This window comes from Phyllobates terribilis, unplaced genomic scaffold, assembly GCF_046119375.1.
Source record: "Phyllobates terribilis strain yellow unplaced genomic scaffold, ASM4611937v1 Scaffold_1__5_contigs__length_1240528914, whole genome shotgun sequence".
Lineage (NCBI taxonomy): Eukaryota > Metazoa > Chordata > Amphibia > Anura > Dendrobatidae > Phyllobates > Phyllobates terribilis.
Genome location: NW_027362761.1, coordinates 753,474,312 through 753,491,631, shown reverse-complemented (window position 1 = coordinate 753,491,631; position 17,320 = coordinate 753,474,312). Strand labels below are relative to the sequence as shown.

The window sequence follows — 17,320 nt, the reverse complement described above, 5'->3', positions numbered from 1 at the left end:
GCAGGCCGCAGAAAATAATAAGTCACTGACTTGATCCAGGATGAGCTCACAGGGCTTGTTCCTATGATAAAACAGCCAGGGAAGTGAGTTTGCACACACAAACTGCCATGTCACCAGTACATTCACTTATGCTTCCTCCCCTGGCCAGGACCTGTGTGTGCGTAATCATAAGCTGCAGGTCTACATGGTCAGACACAACAATTACCCAGTACACAGCAGGGGCACACATATAAGATTATCTCAGCACAGGAACAGTTTTTTCTGTTTAACACTTTTAATTGTGGAGCTTCTTAATATTCCACAAGCTAGTGGTTAAATTGTATTTTGTGGAACAATCCCTTTAAACCCCATTTACATATTAATTAAAGCAGCGATTTTTCAGTCAGGGAGCAACAAATGTATACGTAAGGATGTGGAGGATATCTTTCATAGAGCAAAATGATGACAAACAGTTTGGGGAGAGTGGGTGGGAAATCACTCTGACCCTTTAACAGGGTATTTCGCATTTCTATCATTCATCACAAGGATCTGTGGGAGTTGTAACCCTGGGACCCAACACAATGGCTGCAAGCAGCTGTTTCAATGGGGTAAATAACTGGTAGAGTTTTCATAATGTGACAGTGTGCATGCTTGGCAACTGCACCACTGAAAATCTGCCTCAGTGCAGTCAGGGGTATTGGGGCTGCCACCCATTCTAGCAACTAGTGGGAGCCAGGAATAGGACCCACAATATCCAATATGTTATAGGTGCTTGTTTATAACTGGAATACCACTTCAAACTAATTAAATCTTTCTATAAAAGGAGCAATAATGCAAATTACAATATATAATAAGCTTAAGAATGCTTGAATAGAAACATTTATTGCAGTTTTTCATGTTATTGACAGTAAGTATGGATCAATTCTGCCTCGACATAGTAACAAAACATTGTTTATTCAGGTAGGATATGCTTTTCTTCCCTGATCACTGAACTGAAAATTACAAGATGCACATCATTACATAGAAAAACCTCCTTCTCCAAAGCATTACAGATATTTAGTACACAATACTTATTTTCAATAGTCACCAACTTTTTTGCATAGACAATTAAACTGTAATCCCTGCAGCACTGGTAATTTAAGTGTGGGCTGCCATGAAATCTAATAAGATTAAATATATATATATATATATATATATATATTTTTTTAAATCAGGGGAGCAGTTCACTATAATAAGGTGTTGCTTAAGACTGAAGCAAAAACCAATTACCTTCATAACAGGACGAATAAACTTAGTAACCTAGTCGTGAAGTGGAGGTCTGTTTCAAATCCATGTGTACACCGAGTCTCTGGATGCAATACAGTAAATGGAAACACATCTAGAAAGTGACTTCCATAGGATTTCAACTCTGGGACTAAGTTAAAGGGAACCTGTCAGCCAATGAATGCGGCCTGAACTACAGGCAACGTGAATTAGAGACCAGCTCTAACATCATAAACATCTCGGATTTACTCTGAAACGCACTTCAAGATGACTTGTTTAAAATGCATGTCCCAGCAGGCTTCTTCCAATCCGCTCAGCTCACAAGTCTGTGAGACACCTGGTACTCTGCTGAGGGGTGGGGACCTTCCTCTTGGACTAGTCACCTGGTTCCCGGCCACACTCATATGCATATCTCTTACATGGTTTCACAGTAACACATAGGTGTTGAACGTGCACCTGCCTGTGGCCTGTGCAGCACAAATCAGCTCACAGGTTCCCTTTTAGAGAGTATTAGCACAAAGTTTATTCGTCTGGTGTTCTGAAGCAGAGTGTCCTTGTTCAAGTAAAATATACTGGATGCAATACTCCTCCTTATACAAAGCCCATCTCTTGGACTGCCAGCTGTTAATCATAGTTAGTTATAGGCTTTATAAAGGTCCCAATATGACTCTTCGTGACACTGGTTACTCAACAGAAAAAAACTCTGCTGAAACATCATGGTAACGGGACTTCTCTTAAATGCAGGTTGGTAAATCTTTAGGTAAATTTTAAGTTCTTTTTTGTATTTCAAGATTTAGAAAACACAATTGACCACTTTCATTGCCCTTTCTGCCAATCTACAGAATGCCAAGATCTCTTAACAATAAGAAAAAAAAAAAAAAGTGAAAATCTACATTGCACCCTTTAGTTTTCTAACATTTTTTTAGGGCGCTTGCAAACAGGTGCAGTTGAATCCACTAGTTATACATGGGCACAATTTTAAGGGGTTATCCAGGACTTTTGTATTTTTTTGTTATAGGGATAAGAACTTACAGAACTTGCTGTTCTTCCCGAAGCCAATCTCTGCCAGATCAGTGTTCGTGGACCGCTCTAGCCAGCAATTCTGCTGCTTTATATGATGACAAGAGAGCAGTTCTTCCTTTTCCAGTCTGCTCTGTCGATGGGTCGACACTGCAAGCATCATGCCCCATCAACAGATAACAGCGCAAGAGAAACGGACACTTTGCAGAAACGTCAGCAGGAGCGGTCTGAGCGCTGAGCCAGCACAGACTGGCACCGGCCATAACAGGGGAGTAGTTAATAACTTTCTGCCCTGCGTGTGAGTTCTTAGCCCTATAAGAAATAAAATACACAAGTCCTGGATAATCCCTTTTACAGCAACACATTATGTGACAACATATCTTTATATGACTATCAGGCACACAGACCATGGAAAAATCTCAGCCTCCAGTAATGCAGATTTAGAAGATAATGTGCAGGCGATATAAAATAACCAACGTGACATTTCGGGCTATAGCCTCAAGCAGTTTCTAGATGTGACGTCCATCGCTTGAGAATGGCGCTCATCTGATTGCCAATTTTTCAGAATATTCTGCTTAACCTATATGTCCAACAAAGGTCCGAGGCTACGAACCGAAACATCATGTGTTTCATTTTGGATTTCCTGGACAATAGAGTTTTCCAAATTTGCATTACTGGAGTACTGGGGTTCTTCTACTGTCTATATCACAGGGCGATATCCTACTCTTGCACCCAGGGCAAACAGTGGCGTGTATCTGTCTACCGGTTATGACACATAACTGGGCGGTAATTGTACAGGCGAAGAATTTTGGAAACAAAAAGGTTGTAATCATATGTGCCAGAAAGCAAAGCAGAATACTTCACACTTATAATGCTTACATTTGGTCATTCCTACTTGTCAAGATAATCTACAACAGAGGTAGACTACATGGCCAAAATAAGTAGCCACTGATTGTAAACCAATGTGAATATTCTCTCATTTGTAGAATACCTCCAAGTAGATTTATGCAATACTATAAAATGTATCAAACGTTAAAAGTAAGTTGTCAGTCAACTGTAAAATTAACCATAAAACATCATTTTGTGCATACAAGCCACACATTATAACTTTTTCCTTCACAAGAGTTCTCCCATATGAAAGCTAAAACTTAAACTTGCACCCTCATTAAGAGGTGTAGTGTTAATCAAACCACAGAGAGAACAATAATCATAGTATACATATATAAAAAAAATAAAAACACACAAAAAAACCCTTAGCAAACATGTCTGGCAGTAGTTTGCTCCTTATATGTGCAACTAAACAATGCCTAAAAGGTATAAAAATAGCAACTCTGGCAGAAAACACTGGAGAGACTGGCTACATCAGGTAACAGCCAGTGGATGTTGTACGAGGATCACCCTGTATAAAGACAGGAATTTAACAAGTGTTATAGCAAGGAGCACTTACCAGAAAGAAATATGCATACAACTAATGTTAATGCCTATCCCAAAAGAAGTACCTTTGAGTTTTATTTTTTCTGAGTATATAAAAAATTAAGCCTGCAAGCTTGTACTCACAGAAACTGAAGAAGCGATCTGTGTGCCTGCATCATATGAATGCTCTGACTGGCATAGAGTGCTGCGTACAATGACGTGCCAGTCACAGCATTCATATGATGCAGGCACACCGCAAGAACTATGCATCTGTCAGTGGGCATTATGGCCGCGAGCCCGCAGCAATCTCTTCTACAGTTACTGTACAAGCCAGGAGTCACAGATCACCGGCTGCCTTTGGCCATAGTACAGGAAGACAGCTGCATACAACATCGCCCTGTGTCTGCATCACACTGTCATCAGCTCTGGTTACACCGGTCATTGGCGGGCTCAGCCTCACATCTGAGTCAGCTATGAGAACTCTGCTGTCTGCCCGGGACCATACTATGGATATATGTGCTCTTCAGCTGAATACTACAAATATCATCTGTGCATGCTCAGCCACAGCAGGAGAAGCCAGCTGGTGGACAAAATACACGGTTAGAAGGCAATTATAAGACCACTGATCACATAAGTGTAGGTATGCCTGCTAATGTAGGCAAAAAAGGTACATGTCTAGTATGGACTTTTTTGGGAAGTGTATTATTTTTGTTCTTATTTCTTCTACCATACCACAAATGTGACATAATTAGGCTGTTATGTGAATTACTGTGGTGATTTAAAAACCCACCCTTTTTTTTTTTCCTTTTCAACTAAACAGTCTAAGAACACACAGTGTTTGAATGCATTCAGTGTTCACAATTCTTTTGCACCTTCCTACCTCCAACTACACCCCATTGGTATGTCCCAACAATGCCATAGCTTTTAACTACTGCAATAAAGAATTGAATTTTATGCGAGAGCTGGACCTTTACTTCTACTTGTGCACCTTGCTTCTACATCCAGCAGACGGGATCCTGGCCTCCGCTGCATGAATCCTTTTGGGAATCCTTCAAGAGTGAGCGGAATACCCTTTTCTAATATACAGGTGCATCTCACTAAATTCGAATATCATCAAAAAGTTAATTTCAGTTCTTCAATACAAAAAGTGAAACTCATTAGAGTTAGGTTCATATATATATTTGGACAGAGACAACATTTTTCTAATTTTGGTTCTAGACATTACCACAATGAATTTTAAACAAAACAATTCAGATGCAGTTGAAGTTCAGACTTTCAGCTTTCATTTGAGGGTATCCACATTAAAATTGGATGACGGGTTTAGGAGTTTCAGCTCCTTAACATGTGCCACCCTGTTTTTAAAGGGACCAAAAGTAATTGGACAATTGACTCCAAGGCTATTTCATGGACAGGTGTGGGCAATCCCTTCGTTATGTCATTCTCAATTAAGCAGATAAAAGGCCTGGAGCTGATTTGAGGTGTGGTGCTTGCATTTGGAAGGTTTTGCTGTGAAGTAAACATGCGGTCAAAGGAGCTCTCCATGCAGGTGAAACAAGCCGTCCTTAAGCTGCAAAAACAGAAAAAAACCATCCGAGAAATTGCTACAATATTAGGAGTGGCAAAATCTACAGTTTGGTACATCCTGAGAAAGAAAGAAAGCACTGGTGAAATCATCAATGCAAAAAGACCTGGGCGCCACGGAAGACAACAGTGGTGGATGATCGCAGAATAATCTCCATGGTGAAGAGAAACCCCTTCACAACAGCCAACCAAGTGAACAACACTCCAGGAGGTAGGCGTATCAATATCCAAATCTACCATAAAGAGAAGACTGCATGAAAGTAACTACAGAGGGTTCACTGAACGGTGCAAGCCACTCATAAGCATCAAGAATAAAAAAGGCTAGACTGGACTTTGCTAAAAAAACATCTAAAAAAGCCAGCACAGTTCTGGAAGAACATTCTTTGGACAGATGAAACCAAGATCAACCTACCAGAATGATGGAAAGAGAAAAGTATGGCGAAGGCGTGGTACAGCTCATGATCCAAAGCATACCACATCATCTGTAAAACACGGCGGAGGCAGTGTGATGGCTTGGGCATGCATGGTTGCCAGTGGCACTGGGTCACTAGTGTTTATTGATGATGTGACACAGGACAGAAGCAGCCGAATGAATTCTGATGTATTCAGAGCCATACGGTGTGCTCAGATCCAGCCAAATGCAGCCAAACTGATTGGTCGTCGTTTCATACTACAGATGGACAATGACCCAAACCATAAAGCCAAAGCAACCCAGGAGTTTATTAAAGCAAAGAAGTGGAATATTCTTGAATGGCCAAGTCAGTCACCTGCTCTCAACCCAATTGAGCATGCATTTCACTTGTTAAAGACTAAACTTCAGACAGAAAGGCCCACAAACAAACAGCAACTGAAAACCACCGCAGTGAAGGCCTGGCAGAGCATCAAAAAGGAGGAAACACAGCGTCTGGTGATGTCCATGAGTTCAAGACTTCAGGCAGTCATTGCCAACAAAGGGTTTTCAACCAAGTACTAGAAATGAACATTTTATTTACAATTATTTAATCTGTCCAATTACTTTTGGTCCCTTAAAAAACAGGGTGGCACATGTTAAGGAGCTGAAACTCCTAAACCCTTCATCCAATTTTAATGTGGATACCCTCAAATGAAAGCTGAAAGTCTGAACTTCAACTGCATCTGAATTGTTCTGTTTAAAATTCATTGTGGTAATGTCTAGAACCAAAATTAGAAAAATGTTGTCTCTGTCCAAATATATATGGACCTAACTGTATATAGTCATTACAAACAGAGTGATATATTTCAAGTGGTTATTTCTGTTAAAGGAGTTGTCACTACTTTCACATTGATGGGCATCAATGTATGATCGGCCGGGGTCCCACATCCGGCACCCCCGCCGATCAGCTATCGGTGCCGGATGTGGGACCTTTTCGACCTCTTTCATCAGACTTGTCTTGCTCCCTGAAATATCTCTTCCGGAAAAATTTCCTCTTCCGGAACAATCTCTTAAAGGAGGGTAGAGGAACTGATGGAAACCCCTTCTTAGGGTCCCCCGCTTTCTCCAATAAGTCGTCCATGGTCTGACCAAAGAGGTATACCCCTTCACACGGGATTGTACACAGTCTGGACTTAGTCTGTAAATCCCCTGGCCAGCTTTTAATCCACAAGGCTCGCCGAGCCGCATTTGACAGTGCTGCTGACTTTGCTGCCAACCTCACCGAGTCCACAGATGCATCAGCAAGAAAAGCTGCCGCCCCCTGAAACAGTGGAAGGGAAGAAATAATGTCTTTCCTAGAAGTCCCATCCTTCAACTGACTGTCTAGCTGTTCAAGCCACACCATCAGGGCTCTGGACGTACAGGTAGCGGCTACTGTTGGTCTCAGTGCTCCCGCAGCTGTCTCCCATGCCCCTTTCAGGAAAGTATCAGCCCGTCTGTCTAGGGGGTCTCTCAATGCACCCATATCATCGAACGGGAGGGAAGTTCTTTTCGCTGCTTTAGTAACCGCAACATCCAGCTTGGGTGCTTTTAACCAGGAGGAATACATAGCATCCTCAAACGGATATTTCCTTTTAAAGGATGGAGGAACACTACCCTTCTTGTCAGGCTTTCTCCACTCCTTATCAATGAGGTCTTTCACCCTTGAATTTACTGGAAAGACCCTTCTCTTCTTTAGCCCCAGACCACCAAACATAACATCCTCAGCTGACTTCTCTACCCTCGAGTCCACTATCCCCATTGTAGATCGGACGGCTTTTACTAGGGCATCGACCTCCTTCAGGGAGAAGCACTGTCTATCTGGCTCACTATCAGAGGAAGAGAAGGCGGAGGAGGAAGCGACCGATAGCTCAGAGTCTGAACCCGGCTGGGTTTCTTGAGGAATATGCCCAGACTCTGAACCTTGCAATGCTTTGCCTATTTCTTCCCTTATTAAAGTTCTTAGGCCTAGGGAAAAATCTGGGGTCTCCTCCGATATCATTTTGCTGATACAAAGCTGACACAACCTTTTGCTATAAGAATCAGGGAGTGGACAGCTGCATAAGGCACACTCTCTGTGCTTGGACTTCGAGGAACATTTCTTGCTGTAAAAGAAAGTCATAGATAGAAAGAAGGAGGAAACATTAGTAGAACTTTCACGAAGATTCCACTCACCCCACAGAACCTTCGGTACCGTAGAAGCAGAAGAATCCAGCATGCATGGCGAGGAATCACGCCGCACCGGACCGTCCTTCCTGCTCTTAGTGGTAGCTCTTCTAGTTGTACGACCAGACCCTAGCCGGGAATGACGCTGTGCCACTAGTTGTGAGGGCTCCCCAGAGGGCTGCTCCTGCAGCAGATGTTGTTGCCTAGGTGACAGCTCCTGTGAATCTTCCATAGCTTACAATGTAAGAATGGGCTGGGAAGCACCTCTGTATGTTACCAGACCCTTTATATACTGGCCATACCGGTACCATGTGTGGGTGTGTGTTTCCTTTTTTTTTTTTTTTTTTTTTACCCAGGAGGGCGTTACCTGCTCCTTGGTCTTTCTCCCCAGGTCCAGGTGGGATCCAGGTGGGCTACTCGCCGCCACGTCCTCAATCCCCCGGCGTTCAGCTACTCGCGCCAAAAAATTCAAACGAGCCCCACCCCTTCCGGTGACGTCACAGGGCTTCCTGCCCGGCGCACCGGAAGTCGTGTCAGAAGGTCGCGCCCGTCACGTGCGCCGCCGGCGCGACCTGGATCTCCTGCAAGCGGTAGCGATGGGGGGAAGAGCCCGCTAGCGGCCCCACACCTGGCGGACATCTACCTCCCGTGAGGCGATGTCGCGCCTGCCGCAACGCTCACGGAGGCGCCCCCATGAGCCCTGCCGTGGCGTCTCCAGAGGACCGGGACGGACCGGCTCCAACCACCTGCTGTGGCCCTCTCTGGGACAGGAGTCCATCTTCTGCAGGTAAGCCTGCAAGGTCCCCCATCATGGACAGGAAAACTAAACTGAGGCGGAAAGAGAGGGCCGCCCTTTTTAACCTTTAGGTTTCCTGTCCTTGATAGGCGGATCCTCTCTCTCACATGGTGCTGTCATGGACGACCGAATAAAAATTAACTTTTTGATGATATTCTAATTTAGTGAGAAGCACCTGTATTTCTCAAATGTCTGGTATTGACTTATTTGGGGAGTGTATTATTTTTCCAATATCCATTAGATGAGATGCATTTCTTTATTGTGATAAAGCCCCTTTAAATCCATGGAGCAACATTTAAAGAATGGAGGATTGCCATGTATAGGCTCGTGTCTAGCTTCCATTTGTTCTTGTATTGAGGGCTGATTGGTGTAAAGGAGGTGCTGAATTGGATGACCCTTTTACAGTCAGCAATCTCTCACTGCCTATTTTCCCAGAGATGCCAGCTGTATGTACATTTTTACCTTTTCATTGTTTATCTGCATCCCATCTCCCAGTACAAACAAGTGTCCTCCCAATTTCTGACTAACATTACACCTTAAAACACAGTGAGCAGTGACTGGATCCCCCCTGTCCAGCTTGACAGTATGCTGTATATAAATGGGTATGTCAAGGTTACCTGCTGGTGAAATAGATCTTCCTCCCCAAAATCAGCTTCTTCATCCTCTCCATCTTCTTCAACAGTGGACACCACGGTCTTTGTTACAGTTCTAACAGCTACTTCCTTATGAATAAATGAGGATATAATTATTAAAAAAAAAAATACTGAGATTAACTAAACTTGTATTATTCCAGAATCAATCTAAACCATCATTACACATATGGAGAAGAAAACCCTGGACTTTAACTTCTACACGAAGTATTAAAGGGAAAAGCCAGTCAAGCAACTTAGTAAAGCAAAACCAAATAAATCTCTGCGATACAGTAATTTACCAGTATGAAGGTCACTCTGCAATGCTGAAAGACATCCTATCCTGCTCAATATTTTTTTTTGGGAATCTCTTTCATTGAAATTCTATAGCTCAAGGAATTAGAAAGTACACACTAGGGTTAATGTTATGTCAATAATCTTATGGCCACAGCCCCACTATCAGTATTTGGTCAGTATTCGCTCAGTATTTTTTCTCAGGAGTGGGAGCCAAAACCCGGTGAGGAACAATCAGAGAAAAGGTATAATAGAAACAAGTCACCAATTCTGCATTTATCATCCACTCCTGGTTTTGGCTCCCACTCCTGAGAAACAATACTGACAAAATACTGATAGTGTGGCTGTGGCCTAACAGTGAGTGCAGAAGTGAGACTTGGGGGCCTATAAGTACCATCTATTGATTACCAGCAGCCAAATTCTTTATTTAAATGAAATTAACATTTCCACGAATACGTAAATTAGACATTAAGTGCTATTGGCGTCACAGAGCACTTCCCATGGTTTTTCCCCCGCCCAGAACTAGGCTGTTTAGCTTGATTGATGGCGGACAGTCTTATTTCTTTGCCAGGCTGCTGAAATCACTCAGGCAGTGACACATCAATCGAGCTGAGCTGGAGAAGCTAGTGACGAGCTGAGAAACAAACTTAGGAGGTAGCGGCTTCTTACACGCTGTCATTCCCAAAGGTAACCTCTGATTAGCCGATTCTAACCCCTTAAAAGGGAAACTGTCACCAGGTGTTTGCTACCCCATGTGAGAACAGCATGATGTAGGGGCACAGTAATGATTGTGTAATGTAATCATTTTACTGGGTGATGCAGGTTTGATTAAAAATGGTTATCTGCTACAGATCTTGTAGTGCTCTGAATGCGGAGCGCGGTATAACCCCGCCCACACCACTGATTGGCAGCTTTCTGTTTATGCACAGTGTACACAAAAAGCTGCCAATCAGTGGTGGGGACGCGGCTGGACTATCTGGAAGCAGGATAGTCCTCTAATAATCATATCCTGTCGATACAACAATAATTTTATAAAAACTACAGCAAGCAGCCCAGTAAGTGACATCCAAGGAATCAGGGTCTCTGCCCATACATTATGCTGCTCTCAGATTAGGTAGCAAAAGCATGGTGACAGATTCCCTTTAAACCTTTCACGACACATGACGTAGATTTACATCATATAACTCCTACAGAAACATGGCATAAATAATCCCCAAATGATGAATCATATCCAAATTCTTGAATAAAGCATATTAAACTTATTGTATAACAAGAGATAATTAAAAACAGTGCCAAAGAACATTCAAAGGTAGGTGTATAAACATAAAATAGTAGGTCATGGGTGAGGACACAAAAGAACAGAATAACAAAAGGACAATATTAATCCACAGTAAATGAGCATCAAGTGTGATTAGTGTATGTCATCATTAGTCCAAGAAAAACAAGTACAGCATGTAATAGTATCATTATGCCACAAGATGGCGTTCGAGTGCAGAGAAAATTTCAATGATATGCTTACAGGGAACCTGTCATGTCACTTCTGTAACTTACACTGCCCCCAGGTCACAATTACTGATGCAATGTGCATCACTAACATGCTTTTTCCATGATAATCACTGCTATAGTCATTTGCCAAAAGCTCTTTATATACTTATAACTTACTTGCTCGTACAGTCATAGGGGTGTTCCTTTCTGTATTCAGTCAGCCTGGTCGCCGCCCATTGAATTTGAATGTTTATTCCACGCTTGCACAGTTTCAATGCGTTTACCAGCGTTCTGTCTTTTTCCCCCATTGAGCAAGTAATGTGTAATGCGCTTGCACATTGTGAATGGGGTCCCGCACGTGCGCAGTGAAGATGTGTTTAGCTCACAGCTTCACTGACTTGAGTGCATGCGCAGGAGTCAATGCGCGAAACGGTGCATGCGCGGGGACCCCATTCACAATGCGCAAGCGCATTACACATTGCCTGCGCAATAGGGGAAAGAGACAGAACGCTGGTAAACATATTGAAACTGCACAAGAGTGGAATAAACATTCAATAAACATTGAATAAATAAACATTCAAATTCAAAGGCCGGCGACCAGGCTGACAGAATACAGAAAGAACACCCCTATGACTGTACGAGCAAGTAAGTTATTATATAAAGTGCTTTTAGCAAGTCACTATAGCAGTGATTTGCATGGGAAAAGCATGTTAGTGATGCACATTGCATCACTAACATGGACCTGGGGACAGTGTAAGTTACAGAAGTGACATGACAGGTTCCCTTAAAGTTACTCAGAAGAAGGTCTGTGCATATTTAAAGAAAGAAGAGGTTTTTCAACTCAGAAGAAGGTCTGTGCATATTTAAAGAAAGAAGAGGTTTTTCAACATGCAAAAATGGGAAAAGGGCCACAAAAAGCAAGTATAGTCACATGGCTTACCCATGTGGAGGATTGTCCTGATGAGAGTCTGGGGCTACAGACCTTCTGAGTGACTTAAGCATATCATTGAAATTTTCTCTGCACTCTAACACCATCTTGTGGCATAATGATACTATTACATGATGTACTTGTTTTTCTTGGAAATTTAATTCGGACTAATGATGACATACACTAATCACACTTGAAGCTCATTTACTGTGGATTAATATTGTCCTTTTGTTATTTGTTCTTTTGTGTCCTCACCCATGACCTACTATTTAATATGTTTATACATCTACCTTTGAATGCTTTTTGCCACTGTTTTTTAATTATCTCTTGTTATACAATAAACTTGAAATTTGGGACTATGGGCCTTATATATTGCCATGCTTTTCACTTTATACGATTCTGTAAATTTACATCATATGTTATGTCCCTGACTTTGATGCGGGCTCATACGCTGGGCCCGCATTTTTTTTCCCAACACATGATATATGAGCTGAGCTATCACATGCCTTTAACAGCACAACACATGTTTAGTATCTGTGTACTTGTACTGAGCTGGAGAATCATATTGCCAGGTCAGTTATCATATAGTGAATATGGTAAATAAATAACAATTATGGAATTGCACTTTTTTTTGCAATTCCACAGCACTTGGACTCCCCCCCATTACCCTGTATGGTAAAATCAATGTGGTCATTGAAAAGTACAATTCATCAAGCAAAAAAACAGGCCCTAAAACGTTTATATTGGCAGAAAAATAAAAAATGTTATGGCTCTTGGAAAAAAAATAACGAAAATGAAAAATGGCCACAGCGTGAAGGGGTTAAAGAATCACTCCCATTAACCTTTTTTTTTTCCTTTGCTTAACCTGTGTAAATGCCAGTGTAATGTAAGTACACTGCTCAAAAAAAGTAAAGGGAACTCAAATACCACATCCTAGATCTGAATGAATGAAATATTCTCATTGAATACTTTGTTCTCTACAAAGTTGAATGTGCTGACAACAAAATCACACAAAAAGCATCAATGGAAATCACATTTATGGAGGCCTGGATTTGGAGTCACCCTCAAAATTAAAGGGGAAAAACACACTACAGGCTGATCCAACTTTGATGTAATGTCCTTAAACCAAGTCAAAATGAGGCTCAGTATTGTGTGTGGCCTCCACGTGCCTGTATGACCTCCCTACAACGCCTGGGCATGCTCCTGATGAGGTTGTGGATGGTCTCCTGTGGGATCTCCTCCCAGACCTGGACTAAAGCATCCGCCAACTCCTGGACAGTCTGTGGTGCAATGTGACGTTGGTGGATGGAGCGAGACATGATGTCCCAGATGTGCTCAATCGGATTCAGGTCTGGGGAACGGGCTGGCCAGTCCATAGCTTCAATGCCTTCATCTTGCAGGAACTGCTGACACACTCCAGCCACATGAGGTCTGGCATTGTCCTGCATTAGGAGGAACCCAGTGCCAACCGCACCAGCATATGGTCTCACAAGGGGTCTGAGGATCTCATCTCGGTACCTAATGGCAGTCAGGCTACCTCTGGCGAGCACATGGAAGGCTGTGCGGCCCTCCAAAGAAATGCCACCCCACACCATTACTGACCCACGGTCATGCTGAAGGATGTTGCAGGCAGCAGATCACTCTCCACGGCGTCTCCAGCCTCTGTCACATGTGCTCAGTGTGAACCTGCTTTCATCTGTGAAGAGCACAGGGCGCCAGTGGCGACTTTGCCAATCCTGGTGTTCTGTGGCAAATGCCAAGTGTCCTGCACGGTGTTGGGCTGTGAGCACAACCCCCATCTGTGGACGTCGGGCCCTCATACCACCCTCATGGAGTCGGTTTCTAACCGTTTGTGCACACATGCACATTTGTGGCCTGCTGGAGGTCATTTTGCAGGGCTCTGGCAGTGCTCCTCCTGTTCCTCCTTGCACAAAGGAGGAGGTAACGGTCCTGCTGCTGGGTTGTTGCCCTCCTATGGCCCCCTCCACATCAACTGGTATCTGCTCCTTGCTCTGGACACTGTGCTGACAGACATAGCTAGCCTTCTTGCCACAGCTCGCACTGATGTGCCATCCTGGATGAACTGTACTACCTGAGCAACTTCTGTGGGTTGTACTGTAGACACCGCCTCATGCTCCTGTACCTCTAGGGGTGAGAGCAATGGCAAAATGAAAAAGTGACCAAAACAACAGCCAAAAAGGATGAGAACAGAGAAATGGGCTGTGGTCACCACCTGCAGAACCACTCCTTTATAGGGGGTATCTTGCTAATATCCTATCATTTCTACCAGTTGTCTGTTCCATTTGCACAACAGCAGGAGAAATTGATTCACAATCAGTGTTACTTCATAACTGGACAGGTAGATTTCACAGAAGTGTTACTGACTTGGAGTTACTGTACATTGTGTTGTTTAAGTGTTCCCTTTATTTTTTTTGAGTAGTGTATATTGGTATACTCACCTATAACAGTCTTCTCCAGTATCCAGCGCCGTTCCACTCCTGTTCTGAGTCACTTGACAGCAATTCAGCTCACTAAGTCAGCTGGAAGTTTCTTTTACAATGCAAGTCTATGGAGCCTTCTTCTAAGGCCATGTTCACACGTTCAGTATTTTACATCAGTAGAGGAACAATCAGAGGAAAAATATTATAGAAACAAGTCACTACTTCTGTATTTATCACCCACTCCTGGTTTTGGCTTACAAATACGGATATAAAATACTGACAAATTACTCAATGTGTGAACGAGGCCTAACACTTCATAGAGCGAAGTATGATCCAGAGGAGTCTGAATCATCGTCACGTGACTCAGATATTGGAGAAGGCGGCAACAGTGTAGAGTAGGTTTATTAATATACTCACCTAGCATTTACACAGGTTAAGGCTATGTGCCCACGATGCAGAAATGCTGCATATTTTTTCCTCTTCTCCCTGGCAGGAAAAATGCATGCGGATTTTACATGCGTTTTTCAAGCCAGGTAGAAGCGTTTGTCAAGCGTTTTTGCATGCATTTCCGCATGTGGGTTATCAAGAGCTTTTCCAAGCGATTTTAGCATCACTTGGAAAAGAATAAAATGGTAAAAAATAAAAATTATACTTACCTTCCGATGGCCCCCGGTATTTTCTCCGCTCCGTCCGGTCTCCCCGGTGGTGTGAAAGGACCTGCGATGACGTCATTGAGTCATGTGACAGGTTACGCGACCGCCGACGTCAGTGGTCGCGTGACCTGTCACATGACTAAATGACGTCATGGCAGGTCCTCACATCACCGCGACTCATACAACACACCGGACGCATAGTACAGGAGACCGGGGGACATCTTATTTTTTTATTTTAAATTCTTTTTTTTTTTTTTTTTTACAGGTTCTATGGTACTCGGATCTGGATGAGAGTCTCGTCTTCTCCAAACCCGGGTACCATCTGCACATAGAAACGCATATTATCCGTGTGTGCAAATGTGCTGACACGGATAATATGCATTTCAATGCAAGTCAATGGCGGCAATTACGCTGCGTGTCCGGAAAATTAATGGACATGCTGCGTATTTTTCCGCAATGATAATCCGCAGCGGAAATTTCCGCATAATGTGCACAGCACATGCGGATTATCATTGGGGAACATGGGGCACGTATTACCAAGCGTTTAAGCTTTTTCGATGCGGAAATTCCGCGGCAAAAACGCTTGAAAAATGCATAGTGGGCACGCAGCCTTAGGGGAATAAAAGTTAATGGGAGTGCTTGAAGTGAAACTGATGTTACTGACAGATTCCCTTTAAATAAAAACAGAATAAAGTAAGAATGACTAATTGTTGCATTGGGCATTCATGAGTATTGCAGCTGTTCAGGATTATGGCAATCAAATCCACAATTGAACACAGGGCTGTGGAATTGGTATAAAATGGTCAGACTTCTAAAATATATAATAAATTGGGTACAGTAGTACAATGCAGTATGTGGTGTAAATGTTTTCAGAAGAATTTGGGAAAGTTATGAAATGTCCTATAAATGTCTGTTCTGTTCCTGATCTAAGGATTTTGGCTTTTAGTTGAGATGAATCTGTGCTGCACTTTATGTATATGCTCAGTAGTGAGATGAATCTGTGCTGCACTTTATGTACACGCTCAGTACTGAGGCAGTGAGATGAATCTGTGCTGCACTTTATGTACACGCTCAGTACTGAGGCAGTGAGATGAATCTGTGCTGCACTTTATGTACACGCTCAGTAGTGAGATGAATCTGTGCTGCACTTTATGTACACGCTCAGTAGTGAGGCAGTGAGATGAATCTGTGCTGCACTTTATGTACATGCTCAGTAGTGAGGCAGTGAGATGAATCTGTGCTGCACTTTATGTACACGCTCAGTAGTGAGATGAATCTGTGCTGCACTTTATATACACGCTCAGTAGTGAGGCAGTGAGATGAATCTGTGCTGCACTTTATGTACACGCTCAGTAGTGAGGCAGGGAGATGAATCTGTGCTGCACTTTATGTACACGTTCAGTAGTGAGGCAGTGAGATGAATCTGTGCTGCACTTTATGTACATGCTCAGTAGTGAGATGAATCTGTGCTGCACTTTATATACACGCTCAGTAGTGAGGCAGTGAGATGAATCTGTGCTGCACTTTATGTACACGCTCAGTAGTGAGGCAGGGAGATGAATCTGTGCTGCACTTTATGTACACGCTTAGTACTGAGGCAGTGAGATGAATCTGTGCTGCACTTTATGTACACGCTTAGTACTGAGGCAGTGAGATGAATCTGTGCTGCACTTTATGTACACGCTTAGTACTTAGTATCCAACCCCATATGGCACAACGCTCTTCGTCTATTACATCCATCTCATCTCTTAGTGACTCATCTAGTATGACGTCCTCATCTATCATTACGAGGTCAGGATTGAATCTCAAGAGGACACGAGATACAAATTTCCACCCATACAGACGTCGACCGTATAAACAGCCGCTTGTGGACAGTGGGGACAATAAGGTAATTAACCTTAGTAAATATGTACTTTCGGATACTGACTTGGCTCTACTTAGCAGGGGTCTCTCCTTCTCACCTAAGAGTAGTTTTGATGTTTTTTCAGCTGTGAAGGACCTCCATTTATTTGCGAGAACTCTGTTGTTTAAGAAGTACTATTTTAATGAGGCACAATTTGATCTTTTTCCAACAGAGGAGGAACAAATAGCTTTACGCACTTTGGAGGAACTCTCTAGTGAACACAATATGGAGGAAGGAGGTAAGATCCCTGCATCGATTAGGGTCAGGTCTAAGAAATTTCCCCCACTGTCCACAAGCGCTAATATAGATCTGTTCGTTCAGGTAGTCACGAAGGAGTTT

The 17,320-nt window shown here is 42.9% G+C and overlaps 1 protein-coding gene across 1 annotated transcript in view; it reads right to left on the bottom strand.

The window, feature by feature from the left end:
• Positions 1–842: 842 nt before the first annotated feature.
• LMNB2 (lamin B2) overlaps positions 843–17,320 on the bottom strand; it is a 49,378-nt gene continuing 32,900 nt past the window's right edge. Inside the window, exons 11-12 of the mRNA XM_073636894.1 lie at positions 9,266–9,366; positions 843–3,661 (exon numbers count right to left, since the gene is read on the bottom strand). Coding sequence (XP_073492995.1) covers positions 3,620–3,661; positions 9,266–9,366 — 143 coding nt within the window. The 3' untranslated portion in view covers positions 843–3,619. The remainder of the gene's footprint in view (positions 3,662–9,265; positions 9,367–17,320) is intronic.